Source organism: Rhinatrema bivittatum, chromosome 3 (genome assembly GCF_901001135.1).
Source record: "Rhinatrema bivittatum chromosome 3, aRhiBiv1.1, whole genome shotgun sequence".
Lineage (NCBI taxonomy): Eukaryota > Metazoa > Chordata > Amphibia > Gymnophiona > Rhinatrematidae > Rhinatrema > Rhinatrema bivittatum.
Genome location: NC_042617.1, coordinates 97,130,965 through 97,147,169, shown reverse-complemented (window position 1 = coordinate 97,147,169; position 16,205 = coordinate 97,130,965). Strand labels below are relative to the sequence as shown.

General features: G+C 40.2%; 1 protein-coding gene across 2 annotated transcripts in view; it reads right to left on the bottom strand.

Moving 5' to 3' along the window:
• The window catches only part of PLCB1 (phospholipase C beta 1), a 1,417,494-nt gene that overhangs the window by 353,696 nt on the left and 1,047,593 nt on the right, over positions 1-16,205 (bottom strand). For both annotated transcript variants that reach the window (XM_029593506.1, XM_029593507.1), the window contains exons 20-24: positions 14,008-14,172; positions 9,410-9,509; positions 5,770-5,874; positions 5,124-5,233; positions 260-392 (exon numbers count right to left, since the gene is read on the bottom strand). In XM_029593506.1, the coding sequence (XP_029449366.1) occupies positions 260-392; positions 5,124-5,233; positions 5,770-5,874; positions 9,410-9,509; positions 14,008-14,172 (613 nt within the window). The remainder of the gene's footprint in view (positions 1-259; positions 393-5,123; positions 5,234-5,769; positions 5,875-9,409; positions 9,510-14,007; positions 14,173-16,205) is intronic.

Here is a 16,205-nt window from a genome sequence, read left to right as displayed (position 1 = left end):
GTGTTTCCTACACTGCATCATTACTATTCAGAATGTAATGATGCCATTATGTAGAAAAACTCAGTTTATATATTTGACAATTCAGTATGTTCATTAACAAACATATTGTATGAAAATCTTTACATTACCTTGAACCCCTCTATAGTGGAGTAGATATTCCTATGTGCTATCTTATTTTAGACTTTTGAATGCTCTGTCTGCATGTCTCTTTTATCCAATGGACTACTAAGTCTCATCTGGAATATATTCCTTTCCTTACCTGGGGTTGGCTGAGCGTGGACAGATGGAGTCAGTGTTTTGGGGGTCAGAGTGGTGGTATGGTTCACTCCGTTTTCTGCTGGTGCAGGTCTGGGCTCATTATTTGCTTCTGCTGGTGTGTCTCCAGATTCAATCTATGAAAATAACATTTATTACACATTAGCATGAAGCAATTACACAATAGCAATGAAGACCAGTTTCAGTATAACAAATCTGGGTTAATTCAACAGCTCAATTATTTTTTGGTGTAGGTTTACGGTTGGTTTTATTTGAAGGTTTTAATGACTTTTTTGGCAGTTTGGATGAAAATATGCAACCCATTTCCAATTTGCTATTCTGCAACTATTCTGGAAAAAGGACTCTTGTGACAAAAGTAATTTGATGTGAAAACCATGTTTTTCTAGTGCTTTTCAATTTGATCCTATTGAACATGACCTTATTGGATCAAGGCCATTTTCAATAGGAATAATGACAGATCCATACTTTACCTTCTTCCCTAAATAGGCAATGGAGGAAAGGGCCCTCTCAGAATACCTGTGATAATGCCAGCTGAGAACCATTGCAAGGGAGTGAAGAGAAAGCCAGAATGTAGAGCTCCAAGAAGTATCTCAAATATCCCCCAGTTCAATCTAAGAAAAGGCATGCTTTTCAAAAGGCATCTTCCTAGTGCAGATAGTGAAACAGATCCTTTGGTTATCAGAATATCACAAGCAGCAGACTGCCAGTACACTCCTTGAGGGTTTCACACATGGTCTTAAAATCTAATATCAGGGCCTCATTCATGGCAGCATGGTGAGGAATATCTCTCCTATGGTGAGACCTGCTGGGGCTGTTTAGCAGAAAGTGGATATTGAGCATGACAATCATCCCTTCCAGCACATGATATAGTCCCCGTATGGTGTCAAAGAAAGAGCCTGCCAAATATAATGGACCCTACAGTCATGTTGCCAGTAAGACCTGGGTGAACCTTTATGTTTAGTCAATAGAGTGCAGGTCAGTGTGAGGAGGAGGCACCATCTAAATGCAGCCCCTCCCTTTAAAGGGTTTGGAATGGTCATATCCCCTGAGAGACTATTAAGCAGCTCTCCAGAGAGAGCTTGGGAGGCAGTCCCTTTAGGTTCAATGAAAGTTAAGAGGGAGTTAGGATCTTTCATAAGTTGTTTTTGGCTGCCCTTCCTTCCTGTTTGAAGCAAAGAGAGATGCTTGCTTCAAGGGGATTCCTTCCATTAGGGATCCAAAAAGAAGAACTGAAGAGAATGTGCAAGAACTAAAGAGATCCAGAAGATATGCTAACCATGAGTAAAGGAATTCAAACATCACTGTTGACCCCCATCCGGTGTTTCACTACCCGGGGGGAGAGAGAGAGAGAGAAGATTTACTCTCTGGGCCATAGATTTTTTAAAATGTTTATCAGATAAGAGGTTTTTGACCAGTCTAAAGAGACCCTGCCCACCTGGGAGCTCCACTTTACCTAATCCAAGACAGTGGGTGTTTCCCTGGTCCTGATATGTGAGTCCTGCACAGACAGATAGATAGGGAACACATTTGCAAATTGTCCGCATAGTAGTGGTAATTTAGTCCTTCCCCCTTAATCAGAGAACACAAGAGTGCCATATAAATATTAAATGTGACAGGTGCTTTCATCCATCACAAATAAGCTTGCCCTAGCACAATCCTCAGGGTAGTCTTTAGCATTTTTTCAATCCCCACAGGTTTTCCCCACCCAAGTGTGTTGGGATTGGTCAGCTCTACCATCCAAAAGCCAGCTGAGCATATGCAGAAGGGTGGTTGTTGATTTTGGTTTTGGAAGGAGATTTTTATAGTGGACCCTTTTAGATTCCACAGGCTAATCAGTGAATAGAGGCTTTGCCTTCCCTCACCAGACCTGGGAGGCACTGTCCTCTGGAGAGAGAGAAGTGAAAGGCTTTTTTGGAAGAAGATCTTGGTTGATTTTTTCTTGGAAGTCATCCCTGCCTGAACGGAATAGGATACCAGCTTGGTGGGATTTTGCAGTTGCCTAGCATGAAGAGATCAGAACTGAGAACATATTTTTTCCATTTTTGTGGGGTAGAATCTTTTTTGCCTCCAAGTCCCTACTCACTAGGAGGAAAGAGGACTTTCTGTGTTTTGAGAGTATTTTTTGGACTTTGCCACCTGAAGTCCAGAATCAGTGCTTAACAACTGAGAGACTGAGATTTGTCTACCAGGAGCCACATTTTGGAGTGTGGGTAGTCCAGATGTCTCTTCCCTCTAGAAAGAACTAGTAGAGGAACAGGCACTCTGCACATATTATTTTTATACAGAGATTCTGGAATTTTATTTTGCACATTTGACTTTGAACACATTTTTCTTGGTTACAGTAAAGTGTTTTTTGAACACCCACCACCAGTATCAGACCTGTTTTCTTCTACAAGGAAGTGCTTTCAAGCCAGGACATCTGAATCTATGAGTACCAATTGAGAGCAAGTTGAGAAACTGAGAATATGTTCCCACTCACATGACCCTAGGGCCCCAGAGGCTATTTTCCTCCCCACCGGAAGAACTCCAGCACTCCAGTGGCCAAAATATTGAGCAAACATGTGGAGATGGAGAACTGTGAATAAGAACTGCCCCAGGGATTGTCAGGTGGCCCTGTATTCTAGGAGTAAAGACTCTTGTGAAACATTATATGCCAAAGTTTTTTGATAAGAATGAAATGTACCCATTCCGACTTGCTGGCATCTCCATTGTAAATAGGAATCAATCATTTGTTGAGTATTTCACCAGATTCAGCCACTCTCAGCTCTAATAATATCATTATCTTTCCCTGACCCTTGTCCCTTTCCACCTATATATTATCCAGAAGGGACAATAATAAAGTTTCCTTACTCTATTTGGCTTGAAACCCAACTGAACTCTAGCCAACCTTAAAGATGTGACCAGGACCACATAGTCTTGAAAGCTTAAGAATACCATGTTCTTGTGTTGGTTTAACAAAAGCTACCTGAGCCTGCAAAGAATCCTGAAACTTCTAAACAGCAATACCACCTAATAAATTTGTGGTCAACCAACACACAGGCCGATACAGTAAAATCGGCGAGAGCGCCGGTGCTCTGAGGCAAGCGCCCACTCTCCCAATGTGCGACCAGGCTACTCTTCTGGGTGCTCGATCCAGTATTTAAATGAGGGCCCGCGGTAAAAAGAGGCACTAGGGACACTAGCGCATCCCTAGCGCCTCCTTTTTGACAGGAGCAGCGGCTGTCTGCAGGTTTGATAGCTGACGTTCAATTTTGCTGGCGTCTGTTCTCAAACCTGCTGACAACCACGGGTTCGGAAAACGGACGCCGGCATAATTCAGCGTCCGTCTTCTGACCCGCAAGCCGCGGGCCGATTTAATTTTTTTTTTTTAAATTTAAATTTTTTTTTTAATTTTGGGGCCTCCGACTTAATATCGCTATGATATCAAGTCGGAGGGTGTAGAGAAAAGCAGTTTTTTCTGCTTTTCTGTACACTTCCCCGGTGCCGGCAGGTGTTAATTTGGGCAGGTGTTAATTTTTGAAAGTAAAATGTGCGGCTTTGCTGCACATTTTGCTTTCTGGATCGCGCGGGAATAACTAATAGGGCCATCAACATGTATTTCCATGTTGCGGTCGCTATTAGTTTCGGGGGGGTTGGCCGCGCATTTTCGACACGCTATTACCCCTTACTGTATAAGGGGTAAAGCTAGTGCGTCGAACACTTGTGGCCAAACCCGGGCTAACAGTGAGCTCCACCGGAGCTCACTGTTAGCCCGGCGTGCGTAATCCCCCTACGCGCTTAAATTCTCCTGGATTTACGCGCTTAGGTCTTTGAAAATCTGCCCCTTATTGCATAAGATTAGGTTGCGCCTACACAACATGCGTCCAACTGCGTGCTAAACAGTGAGCTCGGCCGAGCCCACTGTATTGCATCGGCCTCATTTGTGAAGTAAGGCTAGGGCTTCATGGGTCTTCTTTTAATAGCAAATAGCGCAGATCTCCTATTCCAGTATTTCATTTAAATAACAGTCAGTGGCCTGTAATGAAAGAACTGGAAATCTTGCTCTAATCTTCAGCAGGCAGGTGTCCAGTTCCACATCACTAAAATCACCGTAGCTATCAGCAGAAAGAATATTGAGAAAAATCTACCGCAGGAAGCCCATGCAGAATACACTTGAACCACAGTAAAGGATAACTGAGGAATCACTTTTGAAGTCCATATTCAAAAGATAATTCAAAAGTTATTTGTCTAAATGGCAAATATGGCATATTCAGCCACTTATCCGATAAGTAATTGTCAGGCTATAATTTATCCAGATAAAAAAGGGGTGTTTGGGGGGGGCTTTCCAGGGAGGGATTGAGTTATCTGGCTAATCTAGTAAAAAATCGGGTAAATCCGGCTAGGTTAGCTGGATAACTTTAGACCTGCTTCCGAGCAGGCCTAAAGTTATCCAGCCTCATGTGGCTAGATAACTCACTACTTACCTGTTACTTGTTTTTATTTTTCCCAACATGTGCTACTTATCTGGATATTTCTGAAGATATCCAGGTAAGAAGCGAGTTATCAGGCCACATGAGGCCTGATAACTTTAGGCCTTACTGACCAATTCAATCAATGGCCGATTAGGGTTAAAGTTATCCGGCTATATGTAGCCGGCTAATTTTAAACAAGTATATTTAGTAAGATTTTTATCCCAATGAATATACTGGACAAGTTATCTGGCAAACTGTAACAGGATAACTTGACCTCTAAATGGCCTATTGAATATTGGCCTCTTTATGTCTTTGATGTTACAAATACATGAATCTTTAATCTCCTTAATAGAATTCCTAATAACTCAAACTAGAAAAGTGGAAATTATTCCCTACCTCTTTTTTTGGTTCTTCTTCATCCTCCAGTGTCAGTGCCACCAGCTGCCTAGCTCTTTGCTCCATTAGGTTTACATATCTTATTGGGTTAGATAATGCTTCAATGACATCTAAAAATTAATCAAAAATAATATTACCCATAACATGACTATAGGTATTTGTCTTTCTTGTCCAAGTACAATACCATTCCTGAAATCTCCAGTCATATCGTTATAATAAGCTGAGGTTAGAATGAATGAACCTGAAATCTGGATTTTAAAGGAAAGTAAGAACTAGTTGTATAATAATATTAGATTCATTTGATGATTTAAAAGAAATGCTTTCTCTATCTCTATAGTACTGAATGCAACAATGTGCAGAGAATTAATGGGTTATTTAATGGTCGTGTGTGCCTGCTTTTCTCTCAGGATTTCAAGAATTTAAAGTTTATACGTAAAAAAGAGTCCTCCAATGCAATACTAATGATACATATCTTTTCCACATGGGGCTTTTCATCCTCATGACTTCTGCAGTCATTTCCCATGAACAAAATTATATGTAATGGGGTAGAGAAATTATTAATGTGATGAAATGTGATGAGTATTTTCATTTTAGATCAAGTTTCACCTTAGTGCTGTAATTTGCTTTGAAATATAAAAATACATACCTGCAAAAGTATCTGGAACATAATCCTTCACTTCTATATGCACAAAAATAGCTGGTAACATTAAAGGTAAATTCTTCTCATTCCTCAAACAGATGTAGTGATACCCTACAAAGAACAAACAACAGCACAGTAAGAGAGAAACATATTTAAGTCAGCAGGTCAATAGCGGTCAAGGCATGGGGAAATCGGGCTACTCTACTAAACCGGAGACTTGTGATTGTTGCAAGAAGCAGATACCTAGTGACATAATAGATGTCAGCAGAAAAGGACCACCAAATGGCAAACTCATTCTACTCAGCTGTCTTCCTTCCTGGTTCTCTTCCACTTTAGGTAGGGGATCATTATAAATTCTGATACTTTAACCAACAAAAGCTCCCCCCATCTTTAACCCAATCTATTAACCCTGTTTCTACAACTGCCCTCTGCAGGGGCAATTTTCAAACTGCCTGCGCTGCCTGCAGACTAATTTCAAGGGAAACTCGCTAGAGTTTCCCTTTGAACATTTGGTCCAGTGTACTTGCATACTTTTCCTCTGTTTTGAAGCAGGTGCAAAGTACCCATGAAATAGTAAGCGCGTGGGTATCAAAATGAAATCTCCCCTTCCCCCACTAGCCTCGCCCCTTTACTTCCACAAGCAAAAGTACATACACCGTTTACAGTATGTCTATTTTTACCTGCAGTGAGGAGAGAGGGTATTCTTCAAAGGGCTTGTTTTTATGTGGGTAAATGCCTGTTTACTCGGCTAAAAAATGTTTTGAAAATTACCATCTATATCTGTCCCAAACATGCTTAATGTCACAAGCCTCCACCATCTCTACTGATAAGCTATCTCAGGCCCTGTCGTCTTAGCTTCTTGATTCTTACAAGGCTCAAAAATAATCCAACATCCATATCACCATGCTTTGTAAAAAGCCAAAGAATCACTAAAACTAGTGTAGCTGTTGTCTGTAATATTTAGCCACTTTGTAGTGATTGGTATTATGTTTATAATCAGGGTTGTTCTGTGCATGTTAGCCCAGCATTCTTGGAAACCTGATCTGGTTGTACCAGTGCTGTAATTGCTGTAACCATGGCCACTCTTGTGCATCCTATCCCAGCCTTCCTATACAAACATGCTACTATTCCCTGCCCATTGGTTTGCATTCTTCCCTCTTTGGCCCTCTAAAGTTCCAAACGACTGAGCAAACACTCAAGCCTCTTCCCCTCACTCCTTCTACTTGTTTTCCACCACTTGCTCCTACCACCGTGTTCGGTGTTTTTCCCAATCATATTTAAATGGTCAACACCTTTTGGTCTACTCATTGCTTGATGATAACCCCTGTGTACTATGTGGATTTTACTCAGGCCAACTTGTGAGACTTGAAATGTGCTTGTCGCTGGAAAGAAATATGACTTTGGTGAATGGATCCAAGAAGGAGGAAAATTATGAGCTACCATCATAGAGGAAGCATGCACTTTATTCAATAGCATATCAGCTAGGAGACATGATAATAGCATTCTAGTTCTGGTTCTTCAATTAAGTATCTATAAATACTATTAATACTCCTTATCATTTCTGTAGCACTACTACTGGATACACAGAGTGTTGTAAAGATACACATAATAGACAGTCCCTGCTCCATGGAGCTTACAATCTGATCAAGGCACACATACAGGACAAACATGAGGCTATCTATATAAATAAAAATGTAAATGTTCGTTACATTTATATCTGATAGACCACAAAGAATAATTTTTGGAAATCATAGCTCTGATTGGTACTCCACTAAGTCTGGAGTCCCACAAGGATCAGTGCTCTCAGCATTTCTGTTCAATATCTACCTTCTTCCTCTTTGTCATCTATTAGCAGGTCTAAATATATCTTTTAAAATCTATGCAGATGACATATAATTCATTGTACCATACACTAATTCCTGGACACAAACTTTCTCACTTCTACAATTTTATCTATCAACAATAAAGAAATGGATGTCACATAACAGACTGAAATTAAATGCTTCAAAAAACAGAAATCATTTTTCTATCATCAATTCCAGATTCTACATTTCAACCCCCAAATAATTTCATTTTCGAAAATACATCAATACCGATAAAAACACATGCAAAAAACTTGGGAAATATAATTGATTCAAAACTTTCAATGACAAATAACATATCAGCTATAGTTAAAATATCATATTTCAAACTCCACATGCTACAGAACCTGAAACCTCTTTTATTTCCATCAGACTTTCGATCTGTAGTTCAAGCTCTGATATTATCAAGCTTAGACTACTGTAATGCACTATACCTAGGACTTACTCATTCCTCCATTCGACCGCTTCAATTGATCCAAAACTGTACTGCACGTCTACTATACAATCTGACACGAAGAGATCATATATCACCATCTTTACAACAACTTCAATGGCTTCCGATACCATATAGGATTTCTTACAAAATTTTAACAATAATTCAAAGCTTATTGCATAATGAAAACTCAGAATGGTTAGGCTCGCTGCTTAGAATTTATAAACCACCCAGACAATTGCGATCCTTGGATAAATGTATTTTGGAAGTACCTTCAGTAAGAAATGCAAGACTGAATATAACTCGAGAAAGAGCCTTTTTAGTGGCTGGACCGCGACTTTGGAATTCAATACCTGAATATATTAGATTATTCCAAAATAAACAAGAATTTTTACTAAATTTTTTACTCTTTGTTAAATGTAACTTTATTTTATTCTCTTTTCTTGTTAATTGCTTTTATTTATTGCTTCTGTTATACCCTTGTTTTATGTAAACCGATCCGATATGGTTTATTTACTATGAAGGTCGGTATAAAAAAGTGTTAAATAAATAAATAAATAAATTCAAAAAACTGTTAAAGACTTATCTTTATAAATGCGCTTACAATCTGAAAAATTGATTTTTTGCAATTATAAAATAATCCAATAAGAAATAATACCTCAGTACATTCTCTCGAACATTAATTTAATACAATTTTGGTACTGTTTTAGTTTACACTAAGTTTCTGGCTTAAGGTAATATCATAGAATGCCCATCTTTAAATTCTAACTTTAATTGTTTTGTTCTATCACTGATATCATTTTGAATGGCTTTGTCATTATATCCTTATGAATTGCAATGTTAGACTATACTGCATGTTATGTTAATTTTGTCTCGATTGTGTTTTGTTTTAATGAACATTATTTGTTTGATTTTGTTAATTTTAAATTATGTATGTTTTCCTGTAAACTGCCGAGACGGCCAGATCCTGGCTATTTCACGGTATATAAAAACTTTTAAAATAAATATATACATAAATAAATAAATCTCCGAAAGTTCTTCACTGATTGCTTTGAAATTTTGACACAACGTTGATTCGAATACGCGCGTGTTTTTATATACCTATATTATATAGATGTCACACCTGTGACAGGTAAAAACATGCTTTTTTTGAAAAACAGCGCCATCTGTTGGATTTACAAGCAACACCTGCTATCTACAATATAAATGGGCTCTGACTGACGGCCTGCAAATGCGCAGTAGAGAGCAGCTCTACCGCGCATGTGCGGACCATTGAGCTCTGCGCTACATTCTGGGTGTCACAGAGGGGAGGAGGAAAAAATGAGACATAGTAGCAACACAACAAACTTACCTGGTCGAATTGCTGAAACTGGCAGTATCCGATGGCCTATAAATTTCCCTCCTTCTTCATATACTGCTATTCTTAGACATGTCAAAGAAGGCAGAACCACCTGCAGGGAAATTTTAGAAGTAGCTTTGATTCAATGAATCTAGTTTTCTCTGTCTGCTGTGGCTATACACCACCAATTTCACACTTAAGCAAGGGTTTAATTTAGTAAAAAATAAGCTAGATTAATTATAGGCTTTTAAGGTGTGTTTATAAATTTACCAAATGGCATTTCATTTTTTTATTGGAAATAAAAGAGGAATATGGCACCTAGCAGAAAATATGTATCCCCTCTGATATATTTTATTTATTTATTTGCTTTAGATTCCCCTTTTTCAGGCACTTCAAAGTGGATTACATTCAGGTAACAGAGTAATGATGGCAGAAAAAGACCAAATGGTCCATCCAGTCTGCCAGCATCTTTCTTACGGTAGTAACTACTGCAGCTCCTTGTATGTAACTTTCAAGCCTTATGTTAAGGGTAGTAATATTTACAATCAAAACCAAGCAACTCTCAAACCCATATCAAAATTACTGCTAGCAATATTTTTACGGGGTGAGCAGCTTTCCTGATAATTCAGACAATGCACTTGAATGTGCTTTGCTGTTTGACTTGGTTGTAGAAGCAGTCTTGTGCTTTTTCCTAATGTCTGCATATCACTACTGTAGGTATACTCCTTGAACTTAAAAAAGTTAAAAAATGATCACTCCTAGCCAGCCAAACTATGTAACCAATGAGCATATTTACTAATGGACTAACATTAATGCAGTTGATAGCTGACATCCACGTAAAAAAGCACATTAACAAATGCTGTTTAGATTAACCTTATTGTTAAAGATAGTTTCTTAGAAGTAACACTAACATGCTTAAAAATTAACCCAACCCACCCCCAAATATTCAAATTACTTCATTAGATATTAAGCCTGGTTGTTTTATCCAGCATTAATACCTAAGAGGCTTAATTTGTCCTAGTGATTCTACAAATATTAACAGGAGTTGATGAGTCACTTAAATAACTTTAGTAGGCTTTGATAATTCAGACCTCTGGATCTGAACCTCCCCAATCTCCAAATAGTCTTCATGGACCCATGAGAGCCCCACATTGAAACATGATGGGCCCCACTCACCTCCTGGAAAACTAGCATGCTTTAGCATTTCAGTGAGAATGCCCATGACACCATTTTGGATTTGGTGTTGCAACTGTTAGGAATGAAACAAGCTGCTTCCTGCTGGCAAAGATTCGGGAGACCTACACTTAAAGAAACTGCAGCTCAGAGGATGAGTGGGAGTTTTTGAAGACCCAGAAGATCTGGCTGTACCATGAGGAGGGGGGGAGGAAACCAGTGACCTGACTGTGTTCTGAGCAGAAGGTGTGGGGCTCAGAGCCTTGACTGTGCTTCACCAGAAGGGTGAGGGAGCCTCATAAAGTCTGATTGTTTTTTTTTTTTTTTTGGGGGGGAGGGGGGTAAGGTTGGAGTAAAAGAGAAAGCAGAAGAGATGGGTTGTATGTTGCCCTGCACTTGGGATTGGTTAGTATGGGGAAGCCTAATATTCAGAGCATTGCCTGATTTATCTTGGCCATGCTGTATTTAACACAGCCATTGGGTTCTGCTGTATTCTGCATTTGATTACATTAAATTCTTTACTAACACTGGCATTAAAAGCCAGCTGGTAAATTGTATTGTCATGTAGGTTTTAATGCTGGTTGCTGCATAGCCTCTCCTGTGGTAGAGAGAGAATTCTGACTCTCCTCTTCAAATTCTGTCTGAACTTGTAAAGGGCCCAGCCAGAGGCTTATTGGCAGATACAAATTTGAAAAGACTGTTTTTCCATAGTGATCAGTTGTTCTTCATCTTCCTTGGGATTTGGACATAGTAACCCATAGTTAATGATGGTAGATAAAGACCAAAATTGTCTATTCAGTCTGTCCAGCAAGTTGCTTAGGATAGTGAATGTTGCTCCATGCAGATTACCTCTATGCCTTCTATTAAGAGTAGTATTGCTGCTCCATGTAGGCTTCCCCCATGCCTTCTGCTAAGGTAATAATTACTGCTCCATGCAGAAACTCCCATGCAGAAATATAAACTATGGGTTTAACAAAAGTTACTTCATTTTTTATTTCTGTTGTTCAGCCACTATAGATCCTATGCGTTTTTCCCACACCCTTTTAAATTCCATTACTGTTCTTGTATTCATCATCTCTTCTGGGAAGACAAGAAGTAAAGGCTTATTTAAAAGCTGGGGATTTTTAGGGGAAAGCTTTATAACTGTGAATGGTAGCGGGTATTGTGAGCCCTTGGTGCTGCAGCTCAGTTGACACAACCTCGAGAGTGTACCCCCGAGGCCTATGCCAGCAGGTGGTGAATGCGCCCTATAGCAGGACAGTCTGGAGCTTCATCTTTACCAGCCACCTCCCCCACAGGTCGGGCCCTTGGTGGCCAGCAGATTTTAGGAAGGACCCTAGTGCAGTGAAGTTAATGGAAGTCCAAGAGCACACCGGGGTCAGAGCAGAACAGGCAGCAGACTAATGGAGTTTAGACAGGAGGGCAGCTAGCAAAAGTGGTCAGGTTCAGGCAAGGGGGTCAGATCCAGGTAGCAGGCATTCGCAGTCAGGTCCAGGCAAGGGGCCAGGTCCAAGTGGCAGGAAAGATCTGAAGAATCAGGCCAAGAGAGGAAGAAGACACAGTGGACTGAACAAGATGGATAGGAGAAAGCAAGGCTGGACAAGGTGGTCTGGATAAGGCAAGGCTATAAGGCAAGGCAAGGCTGGATAAAAGACAAGGCAAGGCACAGGAACGTGGGAAACAGGAACGCAAGGTAACCCGTCCTGCAAGGCAGAAGACTTGTTCCTGAGGCGAGGTGGTATTGCAGAGCCCTTGCTTAAATAGGCCGGTCAGCCTGATGTCATTGGAGGGTACCACTCAGTGTTTCCAGCTATGGGGGCCTTTATTATGTACACACATGTGTGCGAACACGCCCAAGGGGAGACTATGGCCTGGCAGTGTCAGTGGCGGTCGGCAGCGTGCAGCGACAACAGTGTACCGAGGTCCTCGGCAGTGTGGGTCAGTGATGGGGGTGAGTGCAGCGGCTTCTTGAGGCCATCTTGCGAGCTGCCAAGCGTAACAATAACTAAGAGGGCAGGCGTGCGCAAGCTATAAAATCAGGGGTCGGCGTGCGCAAGGGGGTCCACAATTGTGCACCTTGCGCGCGCTGAGCCGCGCTGCCTTCCCCCGTTCCCTCCCCCCTAACCTGACCTTCCCACCCCTTCCCCTAACCTTCCCCTCCCCAGCCCTACTCTAACCCCCACCAAAATTTGTATCTTACCTTTTGCGCCTGCCTCTGGCCCCGCCCCTGCCCCGCCCCTTTAGTAAAGCCCCGGGACTTACACGCGTCCTGGGGCTTTATGCGCGTCGCTGGGCCTTTTTAAAATAGGCCCGGCGCACGTAACCTTTTTAAAATCCAGCCCTATGGGTTTAACTGTCTGCAAGTGGGTTTGTATGTGTACTTGGGCACTTCTGCATGGATTTTCAAAGTGATCTAATGCATATAAGATTGCTCTGAAAATTCAGGATGTAGTCTGTGTACAGAGAGATTTCAAGACTTTCAAAAAGAGCTTAAAGACATGGCTCTTTAGAGAAGCCTTTCCACAAAGAGAGCGAGAAAGAGAAAAACGCTGAAAGCTGTACACATAAAATCTTCATACAGTACTAGCACATTTTATGTATGTACGTCATGAGTTTGTCTATTGCACCTTTTAATTTAAATGTATAATTTAACAGTCTTTATTTTAATCACAGGTCAGATTAATCATCACTAAACTCTTAGCCATTACTATGAAACAATGTTACCGAGATCATCCGGCACCTCCATTACTATTAATAGGAACAGTTGCATGTACAATTTACTATATGTGCCTATATGTGAACCATTGTGACGGTATTCTACTAAACGACGATATAGAAAAGATTTTAAATAAAAATAAATAAATAAAATGTCCATGCTGATTTTATCCTACCACGTACAGTTTATTTATTATTTGGATTCATTACCTGCCAACTATAATATTACCTTCAAAATGGGGAAAACCCCTTTAAAACATCAGCTCTGTTAGGTCAGAAAACCATAGCTTTAGAGATTAAAAAAAAAAGTGAAGATCTGCTTACAAACATGGCACATTTCTCAGGAGATATTTCTGGTTTTTTTTTTTTTTGGGGGAGGGGGGGGGTTTAGGTAAAAGGCAGTGCACTGCAGTGTCAAAGGCACAGCACAGCATGGAAATGGCCATGGAACAACATGAGCCACAATATGATTGTCACCTGTTTTAAACGCATGAGACATTTGCTTTGAGAGACCAAAATATTCTCTGAAATTTTCTTTTGCTCAGCTCAGATCAGATTGACCCTTTTAAATGCTGTACATTGTTGTGCTGTGCTCCACAAAATGCCCCCGCATAAACTGAAAATGCATCTCTGATGCCTGATTATTTGAAAAAATATACCTATCAGCTACAAGACATCACAAGAATTTGCAGGCAAGTAAAAGAAAAAGAAAACAATCCTACCTTTTTGAACACTATTGGTTCTTCTTCCCATACTGGATTCACAGCATTGCCTTGAGAAGTCTTTGTCTTGAAAGCTTTCCGTCTTGTGTCAACAGGCAGGCCAAACATGTCTATTTCTACATAAGTGCCAACTTTTTTATCAGAAAGGAACTGTCCAGAAATGATCTGGGAAAAATATGATGGAGCTTTATTAGTCACACGTTGATGGTAATATGAGGGGCCTAAATAAGACTCAGATTCTCACGTTACTTTTCTCGGGTAGGGGTGGCAATTTCCTCCTGCTTTTTTAGGCTTCCAGTCAATTGGAATTAGGGCTGGAATTCCGTGCTAGGACACTGTATTTGCAGCTACCCATACATGTTTCCCCTATTTAAAATGCCCTTCCTACCGACTTAGCCCAGTCATTGTAAAGACAGTCCTAGGGCTTGGAGCCATGGCTCAGGGCTCTGTCCAAAAATCTGCAATTATGGACCCTTCACTGGCCACTAGGTGTCACTGTTGTGTGATGAATGGGATTCACAACCCCATCTGGTCTGGGGAGAAGAAAATATGACTCTGGAATTCATCCCGGGTCCTCTATATGGCAGTGATCTGGGCTGTCATTGAACCATAGGGCTGGCCCCTCTGGTGTTATATTTTAAGAAGAATCCCTATTCTCAAATTATAAGAATAGGTGCATGTTAGTCATTTGTCCTGTACTTTCAATTCAGAAGACACAATTCTAATGAAATACTAACAAATAAAACTATAATTTTTTTGTTTTGTTTTGGGAGGTGGGAACAGGATTTACTGCTTTTCAAAGAAAATCACTTGATTATTATTATTAATTGATTATAATTGATATTTTATCTAACTGATAAACATAAAAGGCTCAATTGACCATAAAGGCAATTAAGAGATCCATTTTCAAAAAGATTTGTCCAGTTAAGACAGCCAAACCTGGGAATTAAATATCTTCCTCCACTGACCATATAAGTTTTTTAGCCAGATAAAATAAAGCAGCATGGGGGGCATTTTGGGGTGGTACTTAAACTTATCTGGGTAGTGCTGAATATCAGCGTAAGCTACCAGCATTACATCACCAGGAGTATGAGAAGAATCCACCTCTTCTTGGCTAGGCCTTGGGGTTTTGTGGGGGATTCTGGGTGGGTCAAGAGGTAGGGGGTAGGAGGGAGTCCAGAGCCTGGCCTTTTATTTAAATATCTGGGGGGGAGTGGGACTTGGGCTGCTATGGTCTGCGGCTATATTAATTTATTTTGTGTGGTTGGGGGGAGGGATTGTGTGCTACACACTAATACTATAAAAATTATTTTCAGGGGTGGATAAACTTACTTGAATAACTTTAGCTGAGTACCATGAGCAGCATGGATAAAGTTATCTGGATAACTTTACCAAAGTTTATTCAGCAGGAGACTTGTCCCATTGAATATTGGGCTAGTTATTTGAGTAACTTTACCCGGATAGCTTTGCCACTCACTGGTCTGAATATGGACCTCTAAATCTGTAAACCTCAGATTTATATAGATGCAACCTCTAGCTATGGAAACAACAGAACTGTCCCTCCATCTGTACGTTGCATCAAAGATAGTAAGAAAGTGCACTTCTTCCAGGGAAGATTAAGCTTTTGACTTCATTATTTGCTGTATTTTTCCCCACATAATATACAACAAAAATGTAATTACTATATACAATATAGAATTGCTGACAAAAGTACAGAGGACTAGAATTGATGTAATTCATTAAAGTGTAATGGGTTATTTGTATTAATTATTTTCAGAAGGTGGAGTTTTCATAGTGTTACACTGATGGGTTATCCGACCTGTCACGAAGCATTTAAGAGTAGCTCCCATGCTCAAAGAACAACCACAATTATCATCTGTTCACAACAACAGTACACTCCTAGACAATACTAAATCTAAAGTAAACTGAATGAGTAACACAAAAGGAGGAAATGAGTGTGTTGTGTGGATCCTTGAAAATTCTAGCTTCACAGAACAATTATCAGTAAGTATTCTTCCACAAAAAGGAAAACATTTTCAAAGAATTCACTCTCATAGGGATAGGGTTTGGGCAGTATGTAGGCCGGATGGGTCTGCAGAGGATGAGTTTGAGTTCCTGCCTTCCACTAGTCTTGGGGCCACGCCTCAAGTAAGTTTTGGCAGTCCCTAGATCTCTTCTGCCAGGATTACTGTAAAGAT